Here is a 21,341-nt window from a genome sequence, read left to right on the forward strand (position 1 = left end):
TCTAACCTCAGACACGGACTAATATCCCAGACTGGAGGCGGTGGCTGATTCTTCTTTGAAGCACTCTGGCAAGGTATCCAGGCATCTTGTTGTCTCTTTGGCACCTTGACTATATCGTAGCATTGCAACCATCAGAAAGTCAGTATATTCATTACAACAGCAAAATATTGTACACACACACACACCATAATTTATATCCCACTTCTGCTCTCACTAGTCTCCCGATCTCACTAGCTAGCTACATTGGGCTGGCAGCTAACAATCTACAAGCTAACTAGCTAATGTGATCACTCTAGAAGTAGAGTTGCTAATAATTATAATTTATTTTCTTAATAATTACAATTTCATAATTTCTCTCCCACTTCTACTCTCACTAGCTATCTCCCGCTCTTGCTCTCACTAGCTAGCTACATTGGGCTGGCTATATTAGCTAACAATCTACAAGCTAACGTTAATGTTATCACTCTAGAAGTAGAGTTGCCACCTTTCATGTAAAAAAATATTGGACACTCAATCTCTTCCCACAGCCAGAATAATAAATCAACTTATCCAAAATTGTCTTTGCTGAATAACTTCAGGTGGGATGTGACATGAAACAGGGTTAGGGTTTTGGTTGGTTGGTGTGTGTAAACCGGTCAGCACTGCTTTATGTTGCACTGTGATAACCCGGTCCACCAGGGGGCGTAACATTGTTCACTTTTCATGTAATTAACTTCAGATAGTATAGCATTACATTACTTAAGTCTCAACTCTTGTTTAATATTATATTAAACAAGGGAGAAAAAAAAGAGAAGAAAAAAGGGTAATGCTTGAATGTTCTATTTTCTCGATTTGAGGTCCAATGGAGAACTTTGGTCATAGCACGTGTACTATTCTAGATAGAAAGGTCATCTTGGACTTAAATTGAGGCTTATACATGTGGGACGTTTTTATATCCATGTGAGGCAGCAACATGTATAATAAAATACTTGAAAATGATCACTTTTGAGGACAATTTGTCAGGCGGACAGAAATCTTTTTGTCTTTTGGGGTATTCTGAGGGGGATATTTGACAATAGAAAGTTAGTAAGCCCCAGAGTATTATTCTGATACTTTCCCCCTATGTGTCAGGATACACCATGCAACGTTTCAGACTTATCTGACCAATTATGCAGTTGCAGTACCCTCATATTTGCAATTACATAATTTTGCCAGAAGCTTTTCCCAAAAATAGTTTTTTTTGGCCCCTGAGGCCACACGGGGCTGATTTGGGGGTGGTCATTATCAACTCATGGCCCAAGGTATGGGAAAAAAAGGTAGCAAAAAACATCCTGAGGGGTAGACCTGGCTCCCGGCCTGCCCTACTGTAGTCCGCTGTCAACACCACCATTCCATTATGGTGAACTAGTCTAAATACATAAACATCTGAAGTATAAACAAATTGCTGCCGTGCATATTTTAAAAAAACATACAGGTCTGAGTCAAAGGTATGTGTTTGTTTTGGAATTTTACGTGTCTTTACAGATTTATTTCCTTTGAAAAATAAAAGGAGATCTGGTTGATTTGTCGTAGGTTAGAGTGTGCCGTGCATGGAATGTCTGAGGAGTGGTTACCATGGTTACCTGCTGCCTCGGTGGAAGAAAGATTCTAAACATTCTATGAAAAGTTGCTCAAGTGATAAATTATATTTTTTTATAAATTGTATTTAATCTTATGAATTAATTCATGAATAGTTAATTTACTGAATACTTGAAAATGGCAATGCTAAAATAAAAATAAAAGTAGCATTGACATGTAAAAATAAAGTATGCAGAATAATATTGCTGTATAGTTTGTTTATGCCTCAGAAGTATGATATTTAAAGCAAGTGGATTACCCCTGATTCTAGTTTTAACCTTTATTTTACCAGGTAGTCACTTGAGATCAATGATCTCTTTTTCGAGCAAGACCTGGCCAAAATGGCAGCAAAACAAAAACAAACATACAGTACAAATACACAAAACACAGACAGAGACATAAAAGGCAAAGTGGGGCAAGGGGATTGTTGTGGATATCAAATGTCCCCCCTCCCATCACCATTGTCCCCTATCCTGTGTTCTCCCCCCCCCCCCCCCCCCCACTCGTTTGACCTATCATATGAGTGCCCCCCCCTCCCATTTCACTATAAAGGGCTCCTCCCGAAAACAATCGGTCTTCTCTACCTATAGGTCATTTAGCTGATAACCTGGGCGAGAGCCACTCAGCCTATCTAACTATCTTGTCATTTCTATCTGTCTGGCTAATAAACCTCATTAACTGGATATCGGTTGACTGAGCACGTTATTCATGATATCCACTATATCCTACAGGATACATTTGAGCTGCAGAAAACAAGATTGAATAGGATTGGGGGAGATTGGAGGGTATAGGGTAAAACGGTAGAAAGAGGATGGAAGGTGAGGCTTTGCAGGAGGTTGCTGGGGAGAGAAGGTCAAGTTAAAAATATAAAATATAACACCACATTATGCAGTGAAGCATCGACATTCTCCCATCTCATTCTTTAAAATACCCTTAATTTGAACTTTAAAATCAGATATGGTAGTGAGGGCCTGCAGTTTCAACGTTTTTTGAAGTCCATTCCAGGCATAGTTCATACCCTGTTACATTCCTGTATGTGAATCTTTTTACATTAATGTAATGTATCATGTCTTTGGTGTGTGTAGTTGTTGAGTGTTTTTGTGTTCCATTTTTTTGTTTGAATTTTTTTTATTAAAAAAACAAGTATGATATTTACTAGACTAGGTCCTCAAAATGAATGGAAGTGAATGAGGAGCTTGACACCTGGGATGAATGGTGGTGCAGACAGCAATCGACAGGGGCAGTAGTGGTCGCTAGCTTACTTGTAGATGACCTTAGATAGAGGCGATATAGACAGATCGATTTTGCTGTGATGTTTACATACACATTCAAATAAATAATTTATAGTTTCAAAATAAATGTCTCCATTACAATTAAATTACTCAATTATTAAACAAAGCCTGCAGTAGGGAGATGGTGTTTCAATAGTAGGTGTCAAACTGCAAGTACAGACTGGGACTTGATGCAACCTTATGACAAGACAACACCTGGGAACTCAATATCTTGAAACTGGAGATATGTAATCACTTGTTCTCTCTCCCTCTCTCATCCTATCGCTCTCTCCCTGTCTCTCTCTCTCAGGACAGATTTCCCACCCCACGAAGTAACTAGGCGCCCTGCCCGTCAGAAAGCAGAGTATCAGCCAAGTCCTCAGAAAATTGATTTGGGGACCACATACAAACAGGAATTCCACCCTTATGAGCTCCAGCCCTTTGTAGCAGTCAAACCCAGAGAGAGACCACGCAACACAAATGCAAAACTGGACACTGTCCCCACCTACAAAGGTGATTTGTACCTTTGTACAGATTAAATGTGAGATGTTTCATTACAAAATGTTATATCTATTAGCTTGGGGGTATCTAATGTGCATTGCTCAATCTTTCAGAAACACAACTGATTGTAACTAAAATGTTACAACTTGTCATTTATTCTGAAATTAAATAAAATTATGAAATTAGTTTTATTTTCATCAGTTATTTTGTAAAACTATTTTAAATGGTGGATATCCTTGGAGATATCTTACAGTATTTTTTGTGTCCATGTGTGAAATTACTTCTAATTCTAATATGGGCGTATGTCTCGTAGACGACTTCAAACCGTGGGAAATCTACAAGCGGGAACAGACCAAGCCTGAGCAGAAATTCCAGCCTCCCTCCACCAAGTTTGGAGGTTCCACCACCTTCCAGGATGACTTTGTCGCCAGAGCTCTGGCCCCCAGGAAGAGCTTCAAGCCCTGCAATGTGGCAACGCTCTCCGACGTTCCCTTCCACACAGAGACATCCCACCAGCTGTCATTCGTACCCCACCCAATGGAGGCTCGCTACGTCAGACCGCCAGACACATACAGGCCCAGCAGCCAACCGCTCCAGGACATCACCACAAACCGACAAGACTTCAGAGGCGTGCCAGGAAAGCTGGCCCCAAGTTGCAAGCCAAGTCCTGATAAGGTACTGTCAAAGATACTAAACAAGGGAAGATAACATATTAACTCTTTGACTGCCATGCTGTTTTTCCATCTGTACTCCCTGGCAGCAGTGTTTTTTTTTACCATTTTCACGATGTTTGCAGACCCATCATATATTCTATATTATAGCTATGGAGACAATAGTATGGCTCATTTTAAAGGACATATGTATACTCCAACAGGGAAAAAAACGCTTAGTTCTACATACCTTCGTTCCTGCGCTATCCCATGCTAAAAATCGTCCTGTTTCAAAATAATCCAGTTCCGTTTCCTGGAACGCGAGTTATGACGTGTTTTGTGCGTATACCGTTAATCCTCAAATATAGGACGGGTCTTGTATTTACCTCAGCTGCAAAGAGCACCAGGCCTTTATTAGAGAGAGGCTTATATAAGAGGCAGGCCTTAATTTCACAAACTGGCCAATTGTAATTGTGATTGATTGATTGATTGATTGATGTTATTTAGACATAAACATATACAGATCACATGAGTATTTGCTTTGTCAGGGTGAAACTGTGGTGGATTAACGTAATTCACACACTGAAGTTGGAACTGTCTATAGGTTGCGGGGTCCGGGGATGATTTAGCATGTGGTACCTTCTCGACTACCTCAGTCGAATCGAATTGCATTGATACAGTAACATGCAGTAGCTTTAGCTAACGCTATCATAGCCATCATGATCTGTAATGTCAACTGGACAACACCAGCCCCGCCTGCCAACGCCATATAGATAGCAAACGTTAACGTTTGCAAACGAAGCCAAACGTCATCCAGCCGACACCACAGATCTGACATCGTTAGCTAACGCTAAAGCTAACGCCAACGAGAGGGAAATGTTAATATAGTCAGTGTAGAGAGAGGCAGCACTTAATTTGCATTGGCAAGAGTTTATCTCATTCTATATCACGGCACGAAAAATAAAAATTTAACTTTTTTTTCCGACCTTGTATTGGAAGCCGGCCTGTATTTGTCTGCATGTATCAAACCCCCAGCTTATATAAGAGGCCCATCCTTTATTCGAGTACCCTCCACTATTAGAGGATTTACGGTATGCACATTTCATGCGGGTTGCTCGCCTGCCACCTATATTATTTCCAGGTCAAAGGTAACATGACCATAGTAGAATGATTCTCAAACCATGGGGGGGGGGGGTCCCTTTGCGGAATCGTTTTCTGGGATCATTACAAAGGCATGTTTTATGATGGGGTTTGGTAAAATAGACATTACCTTTGTCAGCAGGTCCACCAAAACCCTGTCCACTCTTGCTCCGAATTGTCTTGGGTCAGAACAATAAATAACGTTAGTTGGCCCTGGCAGCGCCCAACAGATAATGTTATCGTTACATCCAAACAGCCTATTTGAAAATACTAGAATCCAACATAGTCTGGTGAAAACGCACCTTATGCTATGGATGGATCGTCACCGTTTGTCTCCAATAGTTCGCTCGACTAGGGCGATCGCCATTGCCGAATGTTAGTTGGCTCTAGTCTGGAGTGCTCTCACTTCTAGTGTCGGCGACTACCGCGGAGCAGTGAACAGATGTTACATGCTCAGCCGGTTTGACTATAGTATTTTTCTGATTTACCAGAAGTGCTTCAGTCCAATGTAGTCTGGTGAAAACGCACCTTATCATCCATAAGTGTGATCATTTTTGTCCTTTTCATAATAATCTCCAATAGTTTGCTTGCCATTGCATAGACAGTCCGCATGCTAGTGGTAGCCAGCAGTGAGTGAGCAACCCTCTTCCCCACAGTAAACTAGCTCAGTTCAAAAGGTAGGCGATACTGCCACCTATCGGGATTCAATCGTCATTTCAATTCCAATTCAGACAGAGCTCACACAAGAAGGTCCGGCGGACTGTTTATAATAAAAAAAAAAAGAAAAAAAAAGGCTATTTACGTTTTTGGCAGCCAGCGGTTTGCTTTGAAAAACGAGAATACTCGTTTTTGGCGTTCAATGAGTAAAAAGATGTGCAAATGGAATGAAAATGGAACAGTTCCTGTCTCAAAAAGTGGGCACGACTTTTACACAGGAACTATGTAACACTTTCTATGGTAAGGGTAAAAAATAACCACATTTGTCAACGGCTACTACACCACTCTGTAACGACTACTCCACCACTCTATAATGACTATTCCACCACTCTGTAACGACTACTCCACCACACTTTGTATGACTACCCCACCACACTCTGTAACGACTACTCCACCACACTCTATAACGACTACTCCACCACTCTGTAACGACTACTCCACCACACTCTATAATGACTACTCCACCACACTCTATAATGACTACTCCACCACTCTATAATGACTACTCCACCACACTCTATAATGACTACTCCACCACTCTATAATGGCTACTCCACCACACTCTATAATGACTACTCCACCACTCTATAATGGCTACTCCACCACACTCTATAATGACTACTCCACCACTCTATAATGGCTACTCCACCATACTCTATAATGACTACTCCACCACACTTTGTATGACTACTACACCACACTCTATAATGACTACTCCACCACACTTTGTACGACTACTCCACCACACTCTATAATGACTACTCCACCACTATATAACGACTACTCCACCACCACTCTATAATGACTACCCCACCACACTCTGTAACGACTACTCCACCACACTCTATAATGACTACCCCACCACACTCTGTAACGACTACCCCACCACACTCTGTAACGACTACCCCACCACACTCTATAATGGCTACTCCACCACACTCTATGACTACTCCACCACACTCTATAATGACTACTCCACCACTATATAACGATACTCCACCACTCTCTATAATGACTACTCCACCACACTCTATAATGGCTACTCCACCACACTCTATGACTACTCCACCACACTATATAATGACTACTCCACCACTATATAACGATACTCCACCACACTCTATAATGACTACTCCACCACTATATAACGATACTCCACCACTCTCTATAATGACTACTCCACCACTCTATAATGACTACTCCACCACTCTATAATGACTACTCCACCACTCTATAATGACTACTCCACCACTCTATAATGACTACTCCACCACTCTATAATGACTACTCCACCACACTCTATTATGACTACTCCACCACTATATAACGATACTCCACCACACTCTATAATGACTACTCCACCACTATATAACGATACTCCACCACACTCTGTAACGACTACTCCACCACACTCTATAATGACTACCCCACCACACTCTGTAACGACTACCCCACCACACTCTGTAACGACTACCCCACCACACTCTATAATGGCTACTCCACCACACTCTATGACTACTCCACCACACTCTATAATGACTACTCCACCACTATATAACGATACTCCACCACTCTCTATAATGACTACTCCACCACACTCTATAATGGCTACTCCACCACACTCTATGACTACTCCACCACACTATATAATGACTACTCCACCACTATATAACGATACTCCACCACACTCTATAATGACTACTCCACCACTATATAACGATACTCCACCACTCTCTATAATGACTACTCCACCACTCTATAATGACTACTCCACCACTCTATAATGACTACTCCACCACTCTATAATGACTACTCCACCACTCTATAATGACTACTCCACCACTCTATAATGACTACTCCACCACACTCTATTATGACTACTCCACCACTATATAACGATACTCCACCACACTCTATAATGACTACTCCACCACTATATAACGATACTCCACCACTCTCTATAATGACTACTCCACCACACTCTATTATGACTACTCCACCACTATATAACGATACTCCACCACTCTATAATGACTACTCCACCACACTCTATAATGACTACTCCACCACTATATAACGATACTCCACCACTCTCTATAATGACTACTCCACCACTCTATAATGACTACTCCACCACTCTATAATGACTACTCCACCACACTCTATAATGACTACTCCACCACACTCTATAATGACTACTCCACCACTATATAACGACTACTCCACCACACTCTATAATGACTACTCCACCACTCTATAATGACTACTCCACCACACTCTATAATGACTACTCCACCACACTCTATAATGACTACTCCACCACACTCTATACTGACTACTCCACAAACACAGACACACTATTACACAGCCACAGTACTGACTGCTCCATGGAGAGGCCATTAACTCCTGGCATACACAAGACACTTTGTGAATAATTGACTATTTTATCTTACCTCATTTTATATTTTATTTGATGTTACTACTATTACCCATTGTTACCATTCTTGTATTCATTGATGTTTCTTAATTGTGCACTGTTGAGTCTAAGCTCGAAACACAATCATTTCATTACCTTCAATGCCCCCTGTATTGTTGTGTATTTGACAAATAAAGAACTTGAACTTGAATGAGTTACAGGGGCTTAGGTGCTGGTGGGCACGCTGCTTTGGTACACTATGCTATATCCCAACTTAATATCCTATGAAAATAATATGTTATCCTAGAATAACATTGCGTTCTATCCTCCAGTCTTCCTTTGATGTGCCGTTCCAAGGCAGCACAGAGAACAAGGAGAAGTTTAAGGTTTGGCCCATCTGCCTGCCTCAGCTCCAAAAGAGGGAAGAATATGTTGGTCCTACGGAGCAGATGGACCTGAGCACCACCTCTGCAGCTGCTTACATCAAACACTGCATCCAACCCCACATCTCTGCCAGGCCCCCTGCACCAGCCAAGAGGTCCTCTGCACCCTTACAGGTACAACCAGAGCCATTGTGGTGTTCAAGGGATATACACCTGTTATAATCCTTCATGGCGAAAACTGTACTGAACTGGACAGCTTGTTTCTCCAAATTCCAATCTGAATTGTGTCTAAATTTAAAATCAATGCAGATGTTTGTGCATATTCATATGTTCTAGAAATGTTAAATAGAAAATGTATTCACAAAGAAAGTGTCTGCAATTACCAATTTAAACAACCTTTAAAGTTATAAAATACATTAAACATATTTTGTAGTGTATAGGCGTATTTCAAACGTTTGTTTGTTTATTATTTATACATGTATATTTAGCTGTAAAACGCTGTCAGTTCTTGTATCAATCAGTGTTCAGTGGTTAAGTTACATGTATCTTTTTGTTTAATGTCTGAATGATAAATTGGGCCTTCAAATTCAGCTAATTTAAAGGATAACTCCACTATTTTGGGAAATTAGCTTATTTAACATCTTCCCTGGAGTTAGACAAGAAGATGCATACCTTTTTTGTCTCTGTGCGTGCATTTTAGCTTTGGGAATAGATGCTCCGTTAGCATAGCTTAGCTTCATCACTGGAAGTGAGGCAGGACAGTAGCCTTACAGTGCCTTACAGTGTATTGCAAGGTCTGACATTGACCAAACTTGATATGCATGACCTTGGTGGGCTCTAGGTCAACTCCTGAAAAGGGGGTCAATGTCAGACCTTGCAATCAAAAGTTAGGGGCGCACTGAAATTATGGCAAGGGTTATTAGCCCCCTAACTTTTGATTGCAAAGTCTGACATTGACCCCCTTTTCAGGAGTTGACCTAGAGCCCACCAAGGTCATGCATATCAAGTTTGGTCAATGTCAGACCTTGCAATACACTGTAAGGCACTGTAAGGCTACTGTCCTGCCTCACTTCCAGTGATGAAGCTAAGCTATGCTAACGGAGCATCTATTCCCAAAGCTAAAATGCACGCACAGAGACAAAAAAGGTATGCATCTTCTTGTCTAACTCCAGGGAAGATGTTAAATAAGCTAATTTCCCAAAATAGTGGAGTTATCCTTTAAAGGAACACTCCAACTTCCTCAGAAGCTCTGTGTCCAGCAGCACCCCCACAGGTGCATGCTAGCCTAGCCTAGACTGGAAGCAGTAGGGATTAGCTAACCTAGCTCTGTACAAAAAATATAAGAAATTCAACAACTTCCAACAACTCCAAAACGGACACACAGAAAAGAAACGTGTATCAATCGTCTTGTCTGGATCTGTGGAAGCATTTCCCAAAATGTTAGGAGTGTTCATTTAACCCTTTCACTACCACACTACAAAAGGTTAACCTTTCACTACCACACTACAGACGGTTAACCGTCTGTAGTGTGGTAGTGAAAGGGTTAACCTTATGTATTGTGGTAGTGAAAGGTTTAACCATTTGTCATGTGGCAGTGAAAGGGTTAACCTTATGTATTGTTGCAGTGAAAGGGTTAACCTGTTGGTAGTGTAGTGGTGAAAATATAAAAATGTCAACATGAACTTCAATTGAATTGAACCCAAAGTGGACTATCCCCTCCCCTTATACACTGCTCTCTGGGATTCTAGAAATGTTCCACCATGCGGGAGGACTTCCAGCCCTGGGAAGTTCACGCCAGACAGCCCATCATCAAGATGAATGAGCAGATAGACAAGCCCAGCGGGAAGATCGATGACCTCACCACCTTCAGGGCAAATATACAAACAATTCTTTATTACAGTCTCAAAAGAAAAGCTGTGGTGAAATAAGAGAAAGTACTGTTTTTTTGTTTGTTTTTTAAGGGAGTTTCTCCAGACTTGTATAGTATAAAATAAATCATGGTCAAGTGAAAGCATAATCAAGTGGCCACTTCTCTTCTGTCTTTCTCTTCTCTCCTCTTCTCCTCCAGACCCACTTTACTGTCCATGATCTTAGGCCAGGTGTGAGCTTCAAACCCTCCAACCAGTTCATGAGAAGTGAAGTTCCCATGGAGACCTCTACCATGTACAGCACAGAGTTTACCCCAAAGAGGTCCTACTACAATTTTACATCATACACCAGCGTATATCATTATCATTATCATATAACAATGGTGGTTCATGGTCATTGTGGCTTTAGTTTCACATCTGTTCCATGCTTTTGGTCCCAGTTTTGGTTCTGGTATGGCTTTGCTAAAATGTTCCTATTCAGATCCCTTATGGTGAAAAAGTGAATGCACTCAGACCAATACTTATGGGTTTGAGGGGCGTCCTAGCAATTCCCAAGCGCGTTTAGCTCCAAACCCCACCTCATTGCATTACAAACGTTAGGTTATGACTATAACCAAGTTCTGTTAATTAGGGGTGACGCTTGGCATCACTACTGCACTATCTCGCGTACGTGCACGCGTACTGAATAAACCACAAATGTACCTCTAATACCAGTATTAGTCTGACCACACCCCTCATCAGCTTACCTTCATAAGCAGGTGTGTGGTCACCTGCTCTCCTCCTTCCCAAGCTTTCACCACAAGGTGAGGTCAAGGGCTGCAGCGGCCGTCTGATGCCAAGCGTCACCCCTAATTAACAGAACTTGGTTATAGTCATAACCTAACGTTCTGTTTCATTAGGGGCTCTGCTTGGCATCACTACTGCACAAAGGGAGGCCAAGCGGAGCCGCTGGCTGACAAATACACCCCGCTGACAGCCCCCCAAAACCATCAGAACAGGGAGGGCCGAGCCCCCCCGACCCCCCCTAATGGAGGGTATCCCCCCTATTAGAGGCTTCACGGGAAGGCGACGGACCCGACCGTGCGAAGAGGCACTCAAGCAACTTAACGCACAGGGTGAGCAGACCGTGGCTTGACCCCACGACTACACACACGCACAACCCGCATGCCACCCGGGAACGAACGGAGGAACAACCTCGTTACTGCCCCCAGAATCACGGGGTCAAGGGCAAACCCAACCCCGTGGCAAGGCCGTAGCAGCGGAGCGCGAAGGAAGACCCAGACCCACCAAAAGGACTGGACTCCCTGGAATGGGGGCCCGGAGAAGTCCATGATGCCAGCATCAAGACCCCACCAGGTGGGCACGTAGTGCCCCGCCCCCCACATCGCCAGCGTATCCGGACAAAGGCCCCCCAGTTACTGCACCTGGTAATCCCAGGCGGTATCCAAGTACTAACCAGGCCAGAACCTGCTTAGCTTCCGAGATCGGACGAGATCGGGCGTGTTCAGGTCGGTATGGCCGTAAACCGAGCGGGCCCCGTCCCCCCAACAGTACACCGCCTGGCACACTAACCCTGCAGAACAGACAGTCAGCATGGCCGTAAGCACACAAAAAAGGTTAACCAACGGAAGCAGGCAGCGCACCGGGGAAAAACCAGGCAACAGGCTGTTAACCCTAGCCTGGAGACTGCGGACGAGACAGGCGCCAGAGGGGACAGCTGAACACAGCCGCCCCGGCGGAAGGAGCGTAAGCTGGCGGTGTTGCATGACCAAGCCTCCATTTAAAAACCCCCACCCAGAGGGGTCGAGGCAGAGAAGGCTGACACGATTGGCAGACGTCATGAACGTGCAGGGGCACCCTCAAACGGTGAACCCGGGAGTTGACACTGCTCCAACACACCAGGGAATCAACCACCTCGGTGTTACCCAATGCGGTGGTTGTTCCTATAACCCCTCAAGAAAAAACTCCAAAACACACCTGCGGGTATACACCGGCTATACCGCAGTACAAGTGTTTCAGTTTCCAAAAAAGGGTTAACCCAGGCCTACGGGTCGCAAACATCACTTCGGACCGGGCCTGGCGGTACGGGAAGCACAGGGTCACCAGAGGAGGTCAAAAAACCACCCCCACAGGCCCCTCTTCGCCATGCGTGAGAGAGGAGCGAAAAATAATGGAGAACCAGCCCCTAAGCACACCGTACCTGGTATTCCCCGGCGGTCTCCCAACCAAGTACTAACCAGGACCAACCTGTGTAGCGGCCGAGATCCGACGAGATCGAGCGCGTACAGAATGGCATGGCTGTAAGCCATGACGACAGTGCTGAGTAAAAACATACCCAACCAGGGTCTCCATAGCGCTTAACCCTGTGACACCCAGACCGACCTGGCATTTTTCCCCCTGAAAAAAGCCCAAGTCCCTCAGGGTACCAGAACAGCAGATCTGCATCCCCGGCGGACAACGGGTTCAACTGATCTGGACCAGCGTGACCAGAACCAGTCCCGTGCCCTAACCACGCCGACATGCCTACTCCAGGAGAAGGGCAGATATGCGTGTTGATCTTAACATGAAAAGAAGGCGCCACCCAGACGTTCGGACGAACCGCGCCTGGTGGCCCACCCCAAGGGCGTGAGACCCCACTACATATGTTCAGATCCATCCCGTCATCATCCCCCAGACATGAACGAGAATCCGTCGACAACCCACCCAGGTCATGGGATGTGGTCGTCGGAAGAGGAAAAACCCCCATCTCAGTTGCTTTATAAAAACGCTGTTTCAACCACAAGCAACCAAGGCGTGCCAGTCAATCGCCTGTTTACAGCGAGCTAGCACTATACGTGCGTCGGGACACACCCCCATCAATGAACAGGCTATTTAGACCTGTCATTGAATCCCCAAGGCGCCCAGGGGAACGACAAGAGGGGTGTGACACTCCCTAACTCCAACACTTCTGGAATAGAAAGAAGGAAGCATCAACAGTATGTATCCCAGTCTACACAGCCGGGGTAAAAAATGTTCACATTTTTACATCCCACCACCCTCCCATAGGAAAGAGACGGGGATCCCCAGAGAGACTTCCCACGCGAGCTGTACAGATTGAAAAGAATATATTGCACCTTGAGCCATGTAAAAAACTGGTTTTAGGGCCTCCGGGGAAGAGGCACTGAACCCATACACACTCAATAAACGAATTGAATCGAATATACATACAATAGAAAAGGACCCTTCTAGAGGCTCCACTCACTTTGACAATCTGAGGAGGAAGGCTCTGTACTCTGATGGAGGCTTCCTCACATGGAAGAAGGAGTCCGAACTCACAGAAGGCCTGAATAGGCGCTTGGTGAGGAGGAGCCCTGACCACCCCCCCTGAAAACAGATCCATCACATGGACCTGAACAGCACACGGAAGTCCTACCAACAGAGACGCGCACGGTGACGTACTCTATGGCGGGGGAATTCCTGCGGTGCACACGCCCCCCCCCCCCGTAACGTGCCGAACCGCCACGTGACGGGAACCTTGAAGTACAGGGGGTGTACCCCTGACCGACAGAACAATGGGGAGAGGAAAGGTTACCAGTTCACCCCTTTACGACCCCACACCCATGATACGACGTAACGACAAAAAGAGAATATGACACAGTCATAGTCAGCTCTATGAAGCGTTTCACAGCTCCACACAGCGCATGAGCTAACCTGCTATCTGATTTTTACTAAGGAAAAACACAGAATAGAGAGGGCTCTAAGAACCCCGGTCCAACATACACATGTGCTTCTGTGGCCAGTACAACCCAGTTGTAGGTCACATGACACACACAACCCATCATCACCTACAAAAAATGGCAAAAACACTCAACAGAGGAACGCTGTTTTTTTTTTTTTTTCACAATGAGAGAATACATCATTCTTGATTAGTATCGACCACAGGCCTTGCTAAGCACACATGACAGCAACCAAACCAATTTCCCCTTAGGAAATAAGTTTCTCCAGCAGATTTAGCACAACCTCAGCAATCAAGCTAAGAGTTACATCGTATCCCTACCACACAAAAGACACAATTAATGCACAACATGTCTGATAGGAGGTGATAAAGTCCCCAGGGAACCGGGGGGGAAAACACAATCCTCCTATTTTACCCTCAATACGGCCAGTTAAAACAGGAAAACCTGTTAATGTGTGAACACACTGTTCATTGTCATTACAGTCTGAGAAAGAACATTCTTTTACTCACTTGTCACCAAGCATAGCTTCATAGGTTAGTTACCTTAGTTGTGAGTACACGGCCGTGTTACTCACACAACAACCAGATCATTACATCCCGTTTGCACGGAGAAGCTAACTGCCAGTGACAAAAACAGCTCACACATAACCCGCAACGTATCCTAAATGCATTGTAGCAACACACGTTTTTGGGAAAAACACCGTTATTCACAATACATTTAGCAAAGTAAAACCAGAAGACGTGTTATGAGGTCTGGTCAACCCCGTTCCTACCCGGAACGCAGATCAGCGAAGTGCAGTCACAAGACACCGTAGAACACAGCCGTCCTGTGTTGTTCGATCCGGGCAGCGTCGCCGCTCCAACCAGTCGCTACAGTCCTCTTTGTTGACGCAATCCCCGTCCAGGCTCAGGGCAGGGTCGACGAACATCCCCTGTCAAGGATGACGTCGTGGTCAAGAGTGTAAAACATGTTAAAATCAAAGCACGTTCAACAGAATAGCATCAAGCTAACGGCTGCTCCAACCGTTCGGGTGCTATTGCTTCTGCTCGCGAGACGCCGATCTAACGACGCACGCGATCAGAAGCGAGCTCACGGCGGCGCGCGAGAAGCTAAGCTACCCCGCGCCAGGCCATGGCCATAGCAGCAAGCTAACGTTACCTAGCGACCACGACATGCTAGCCCCGCAGCTAACAGCTGACTGGCTAATAGTAGGCCTTAAGCAGGCCATGCAGCGATCCAGCAGGCTAACGCAGCAGTTAACAGCTGACCGGCTAACCGTAAGTTATGAACATGTAAACAATGACATAACACTCACCCAGACAGGCCGCCGTTCTGAACCTCTCCTCACTTTTTAAGAGAAAAGAGAAAACAAGATGTCAACACCGCTTCACAACGGTGACATTACCACATCCGACGGAATCAGCACAGTACCAACTGGCCTGTGTAGCTGACTTTGAACATGAATCTGCCGCTATCGCACATTACATGCACATATCCCCTCGTGAAGGAATACTCTCATTTGGATATGAAAGATGGGGCCTTAACACGGTGACAGAGAGAATCCACTCGTCCAGAACACACAGGGATCACCAGTGTCAATGGTCGCGGCCCACTAGTTAAAACTATAATGGTCTCCAGACCAAGGCCTTCTGTCGCCTAGGTGGCTGAACAAAGGACCCTAGTCTGGGGCCGGTTTCCATAAACTTTGTCAAGTAGCCCCCATAGCACTAACAGACAAGTGGAGCCCGCCAGCAAACACTACTCACCCAACCTGGAACGCACCGCTTCTCACAACAGCGGCATGTCCGACAGTTCAGCTGTGGCCTGACAGGTTTCACCCCAACAAACACAGCAAGGAACTGCAGTTGAGAAGCATGCAGCGGCGTGCTCCCAATACGAAAACCGGTGGAGGGTTTTTAGAATGATCATCATCTTCCAGACACTCCAGTACGAAGACAATATCGCCGTATTTTCTCGAAAATAGTGAGAGAGAAAATAAAGATATGATGTCAACGTATCCTTGTTTCCCAAAGCTGCTCCTAAACCTTTCTTCCATCATGGTGTCAAGTGTGGGGATCTACCGAGGCACTTCTTCCTTGTGGTGAAAGCGAGAAGGAGGAGAGCAGGTGACCACACACCTGCTTATGAAGGTAAGCTGATGAGGGGTGTGGTCAGACTAATACTGGTATTAGAGGTACATTTGTGGTTTATTCAGTACGCGTGCACGTACGCGAGATAGTGCAGTAGTGATGCCAAGCAGAGCCCCTAATGAAACAGAACTGCTGTGGCCTCTGATATGGTGCTGTGATTGGCTGAAGTGATCTCCACGCTGGCTTCCCTAATGTTTGTCAGCATCTGTTCGAGTAGTTTTTCAGCCTGTCGTTGATCGTTATCAGCCTTCATCGCCTCTGTCTTATCGATCCTCTGTGTTGTGTTTGTTGTGGTTCATGGCGGCAATCGTTTGGTGGAATTCACGTACTTTCTGTTATAACCATAATGAAAACCAGTCGTATCTTTCAGCATCAAGCTGTTAGCTAGAAGCTAACGTAATGCGTAGCCAGCCTTATTGTCGCTAGTCTTATGCGGTTGTAAATCAGTGAATAATAATTCAACAGAAAGTTTGTTAAAATAGCCAACTAGTTACTTCATTGTCTCAGCAATTTTGGCCAATATATTCACGTTAGGGTGAGGTTTCAAACAATAGATAACCACCCAAAAACAGTAGGTTTTGTAGAGAAGAAATAGGAGATTGGATCTGTTTCTCAGTGCGTTCAATTTATTACAAGATCACATCAGTTCAGTCAAGTTCTCCAACTCACACACAATAACACCCCCTCTCTCTGTCCGTGTTCCACATTTTAAACTCTTCAAACTCGCCAAACTACTTCTCGTGGGCGTGCCTTTTCACACTTATTAGCCAATGGGAGTCAAAGTCCCTCCTCTGATGAATATTACTCTCTGTTTCCCTCTTGTGGTACTAATAATGTACAACACAACTTTATAAACTTCAATGACATTATTTTAGGTTGTATACCTTACTGTATGTTGCACTGAACGATACGGGACCCAAGTAGGTGACTCTGAGACAGTTGTAAGTAAGAAGCCCGTGGGCACGTTTATTATAACGTAGGGAGGGGAATTGCGGGAAGTGTATGGTGCGTCCTTGGAATGTTTGTGGAGTGTGTATCTAACCTATGTGTTTTACTTACCGGTGTTGCAAAGTAAATGGCTAAGCGGGGTGTTGTTGCGATGTAAACTAAATTGTCCAGTCCAGAGGATATCTGAGGGGCAAGCGAGAGGTGATAACTGGGGGGTCCGTCCGCGGGAGTGACAGGAGCCAGAGTGGTGAAACACAAGGGAGCGTCCTTGGAATCCTGGGAGGGGAGACAAAACGAGGTCAGACAGTTTCTCGGGAATACATGGGGAAAGAAGAGCAAGCAATATATCTCTACACCTTGTACCTAGTTCTAATTACATTCTGGCAACGTGTTGAAGGTCTGGCTGGTTCTTGTAGTGCAGGTCCCTCATCAACGGCAGGTGTTCAAGTTCAAGTTTCAGGTTTCTTTATTATTTATTATTTATTTATTTATTATTTATTTATTTATAAAATACAGAATACTTTTACATGAAATGCTTTTTTCTGTTTTTCTCCTAAGAGTGTGAGATCATAGGACGCTTGGTTCATACACATACAGCTCATTATAGTAGTATTCCACAATTATTACATTTTAGATAGTAATAATGGCACAGAACATACGGTTATCCTATAACCATAGTTATATGAGTATAGCGAGCGCTCTGCGCTCTATGTGGAACATATCCCATAACAGCCTAAATACTGAATACATTTCTCCACATGTACATGTACACACCCATCCGCCTGGCCACACCCCCATCCGCTCCTCTACATAAGCAGGGGTGTGGCCATACTAACAGCTCCTTCCCAAGTCTTTCACCACCGGAGGCGAAGACCACGGGGTCCTCAGTGAGTCCAGCGCAGAGCGCTCGCTATACTCATATAACTATGGTTATAGGATAACCGTATGTTATATTTCGTTATAGCTTACGCTCTGCGCTCTATGTGGAACACAGGAGCTGAGCAGAGTGGAAGCTCGACAAATGTACCCGCTGAGGCACCCCACAACCATCAGAACCGGGGAGGACCCGAGCCCCCGGACCCCCTAGTGGAGGACGGGAGGGAATCGGATCCGACCGTGCAAAGAGGGTTTAGCACAGGGTGAGCAGACCGTGGGACTTACCTTCCCACAGAAGAACCCACGACTACACAGGCGCGCAACCCACATACCACTAGGGAATGAATGGGAAGAAAAAAACTCCTGTTACAACCTCTAATATCACGGGGTCAAGGTCAAGAACCCAACCCCGTGGCAAGGCCGTAGCAGCGGAGCGCGAAGGAGGACCCAGCCCCAGGAAGGGACTGGACCCCCCGGAAAAAAGGGGGCCTGGTGAGGCCAACGACGCCGCAGCATCGAGACCCCACCAGGCGGTCACTAGTGACACCACCCCCCACATCGCCAGCGTATCGGACAGGGCCCATCCAAGAGCAGGCCCTTCCCCCCTACAGCACGCCGCCCTGAAGCACTCAAGGGGCTACACCCCCACAGCGGGACCAGGCAGCGCACCGGGGAGACAACCCCCAAAGACGTTGATCCCTCAATCCAGGCAACAGGTCAAAAGGACTCGACCTGAGCCTGGAGCACTGCGGACTAGACAGGCGCCTAAGGGGTCTGCTGAAACAGCACCCCAGCGCAAGGTGCGTTCGGTATGCTGTGCACCATGTTGCAGCCTCCACAAAAAAAACCCTGACCCTCTAGAGGGGCCGAGGCAGAGAAGGCTGACACGATTGGCAGACGTCATGAAGGGTGCGGGGGCACACTCGCAGGCAGACGGGGTCAAGCCCGGCCTAACCCGAGAGTCGACTCCGCTACCAACACACCTGGAAACCAACCACCACCTAACAGGAGGCGTTTGTTACTATAACCCCCCCAAGAAAAAACTCCAAAACACAACTGCGGGTATACACCGGCTATACAGCAGTACAAGTGTTTCATTTCTCAAGAAGGGGTTAACCCAGGCCAACAGGTCGACGAGACAGGGATGTACACAGGGATGCCAGAGGGGTATAAGAACCACCTTGACAGCCCCCTCCCAGCCCCGCCAAGCAGGAGAAGAGAGGGGCGAAAAAAGAATGGAGAAGGACCAGGCTCCTTTAGCACAGCGCAAGGTACAACACAATATGGACCAAGCAATAGTGAAGGATAATACGCAGTGACATAACCACGAACACCTCCATAACATCAACCCCTGCAACGCCCGGGCAAACCCGGCATTTTCCCCCCGAAAAAGCACAAGTCCTTCAGGGTACCAGAACAGCAGATCTGCGCCCCAGCGGACAACGGGTTAACTGACCTGGTCCGGCGCGACCAGAACCAGTCCTGTGTCCTAATCACTCCACCATCCCCAGTCCTAAGAGGGGGGCAGGTACGCGTGTCGATCTAAAACATCACAGAGGGCGCCACCAAGACGGTCAGAACTATAAAAGCACCGCGCCCGGTGGCCCACCCCAAAAGCATGATACCCCTCCGCCAATGCTTTGATCTATTCCCTTATCTCCCCCCAGAGATGAACGAGAATTCATCGAGACTAACCTAGTACACTGGCGCTCGGAAGAGACAAACTCCATCCTAGTTGCCCCATAAAAACGCTGTTTCAATGATGAGCAACCAAGGCGTGCAAGCCCATGCTTGGTTCGACACAGAAGCACCCAGGGCCAGCACTATGTACACGTCGAGACCCAAAACTCCCTCCCCCCCCCCTCTCCCTACCCTGTGAAGCGCTGACCCAGAAGCCCGAAGGACAGGAGGTCCAACCCCCTGACCAATCAGAAAAAAGGGGAGGGAGGGTTTATCAGTTCACCCCCTCATGACCCCTCACCCCTGATACGATGCAATGACAAAGCAGAGCCACGACACCAGTCATAGCGTGCTACATGAAGCGCATGTATACCTGTTCAAGGTAACAGCTTCACATAGGCTCATGTGCAAACCTGCCACCTGAATTTTTACACCTTTACCCTAAAGGAAGAAAAAACACAGACCAAGAGAGGGGCCAAGGGCCCTGGTACAAGAGCTTACACATGTAACTTCTGTAGGCCAACACCTAACCCAGTTGTGGATCTTAAACGTGAAAAGATACACACAACCCTCCATCACAACAAAAAAAGGGCAAAAGTACACTCTCACCACTGTAAGATGAACGCCGTTTTTCATGACGAGAGAAGACACAAGTCCTTGATTAAGTACTGGTCACAGGCCTTGCTAAGTCCACATGACAGCGACCAAACAATTTTCAGAAAAAATTGCCTCTCTAAGCAAGAGCACAAGCCCAGAAGAAGCTGAGGGATTACACCGTATCCCCAAAAACATAGTGAATCAACACACACCCCTCACCACCTTACCCCTGATACGACGCCAATGTGTAGAGTAAGCTTTACATCATGCACGCCAGCACAGCCGAAGGCCTTGTTTGAACAGGCACAGCCCTGCTTATGTGTGAAAAAACCTTGCCACTTGTTATTGTCATCACAAGCTGAGAGAGGGACTCATCCCTCGATCACATGCCACTATGCACAGTATTGTAGGGTAACCCAGCCAGTTGTGGGCTCAGCCACGTTGTCTAACGTTACATGAACACACACAACTTTTCATCATACAACAAAAACCTGTCAAATATGATGTCGTAGTCAGAGTGCCAGGGCCTGCCATTCTCACGGCTAATGCCAATGGTTGTAGCACAAGCTAACAGCTAACTCTAGGCTAACTGATAGCATCAAGCTAACGTTCCCAGCCAAGCGAAAATGGGCAGCTAACGTCGTAGCTAAACAGCTAACTGGCTAACAGTTAGCTCAACCCGGCTATCGCTAACCACTAGCTAACGCAGAAGCAAGCTAAGCGGCTACCACTGAAAACTGTACAACGTGAGAAAAGCAATACAGGCCAACACTTCAGACAGCCGCTGTCTTTTCCTCTTCTCATCCGAAGAGAGAAGGGAAAAAGAAGGCAA

At 45.8% G+C, this 21,341-nt stretch overlaps 1 protein-coding gene across 1 annotated transcript in view; it reads left to right on the forward strand.

Moving 5' to 3' along the window:
- saxo2 (stabilizer of axonemal microtubules 2) overlaps window positions 1-21,341 on the forward strand; it is a gene marked incomplete at both ends in the record, with an annotated part of 44,797 nt that overhangs the window by 15,709 nt on the left and 7,747 nt on the right. The window contains 5 exons of the mRNA XM_084308273.1: window positions 3,178-3,380; window positions 3,682-4,043; window positions 8,624-8,848; window positions 10,423-10,545; window positions 10,743-10,864. Of these exons, the coding sequence (XP_084164399.1) occupies window positions 3,178-3,380; window positions 3,682-4,043; window positions 8,624-8,848; window positions 10,423-10,545; window positions 10,743-10,864 (1,035 nt within the window). The remainder of the gene's footprint in view (window positions 1-3,177; window positions 3,381-3,681; window positions 4,044-8,623; window positions 8,849-10,422; window positions 10,546-10,742; window positions 10,865-21,341) is intronic.

The sequence above is a fragment of the Notolepis coatsorum genome, assembly GCF_963971535.1.
Source record: "Notolepis coatsorum genome assembly, chromosome: 2".
NCBI classification, from domain to species: domain Eukaryota; kingdom Metazoa; phylum Chordata; class Actinopteri; order Aulopiformes; family Paralepididae; genus Notolepis; species Notolepis coatsorum.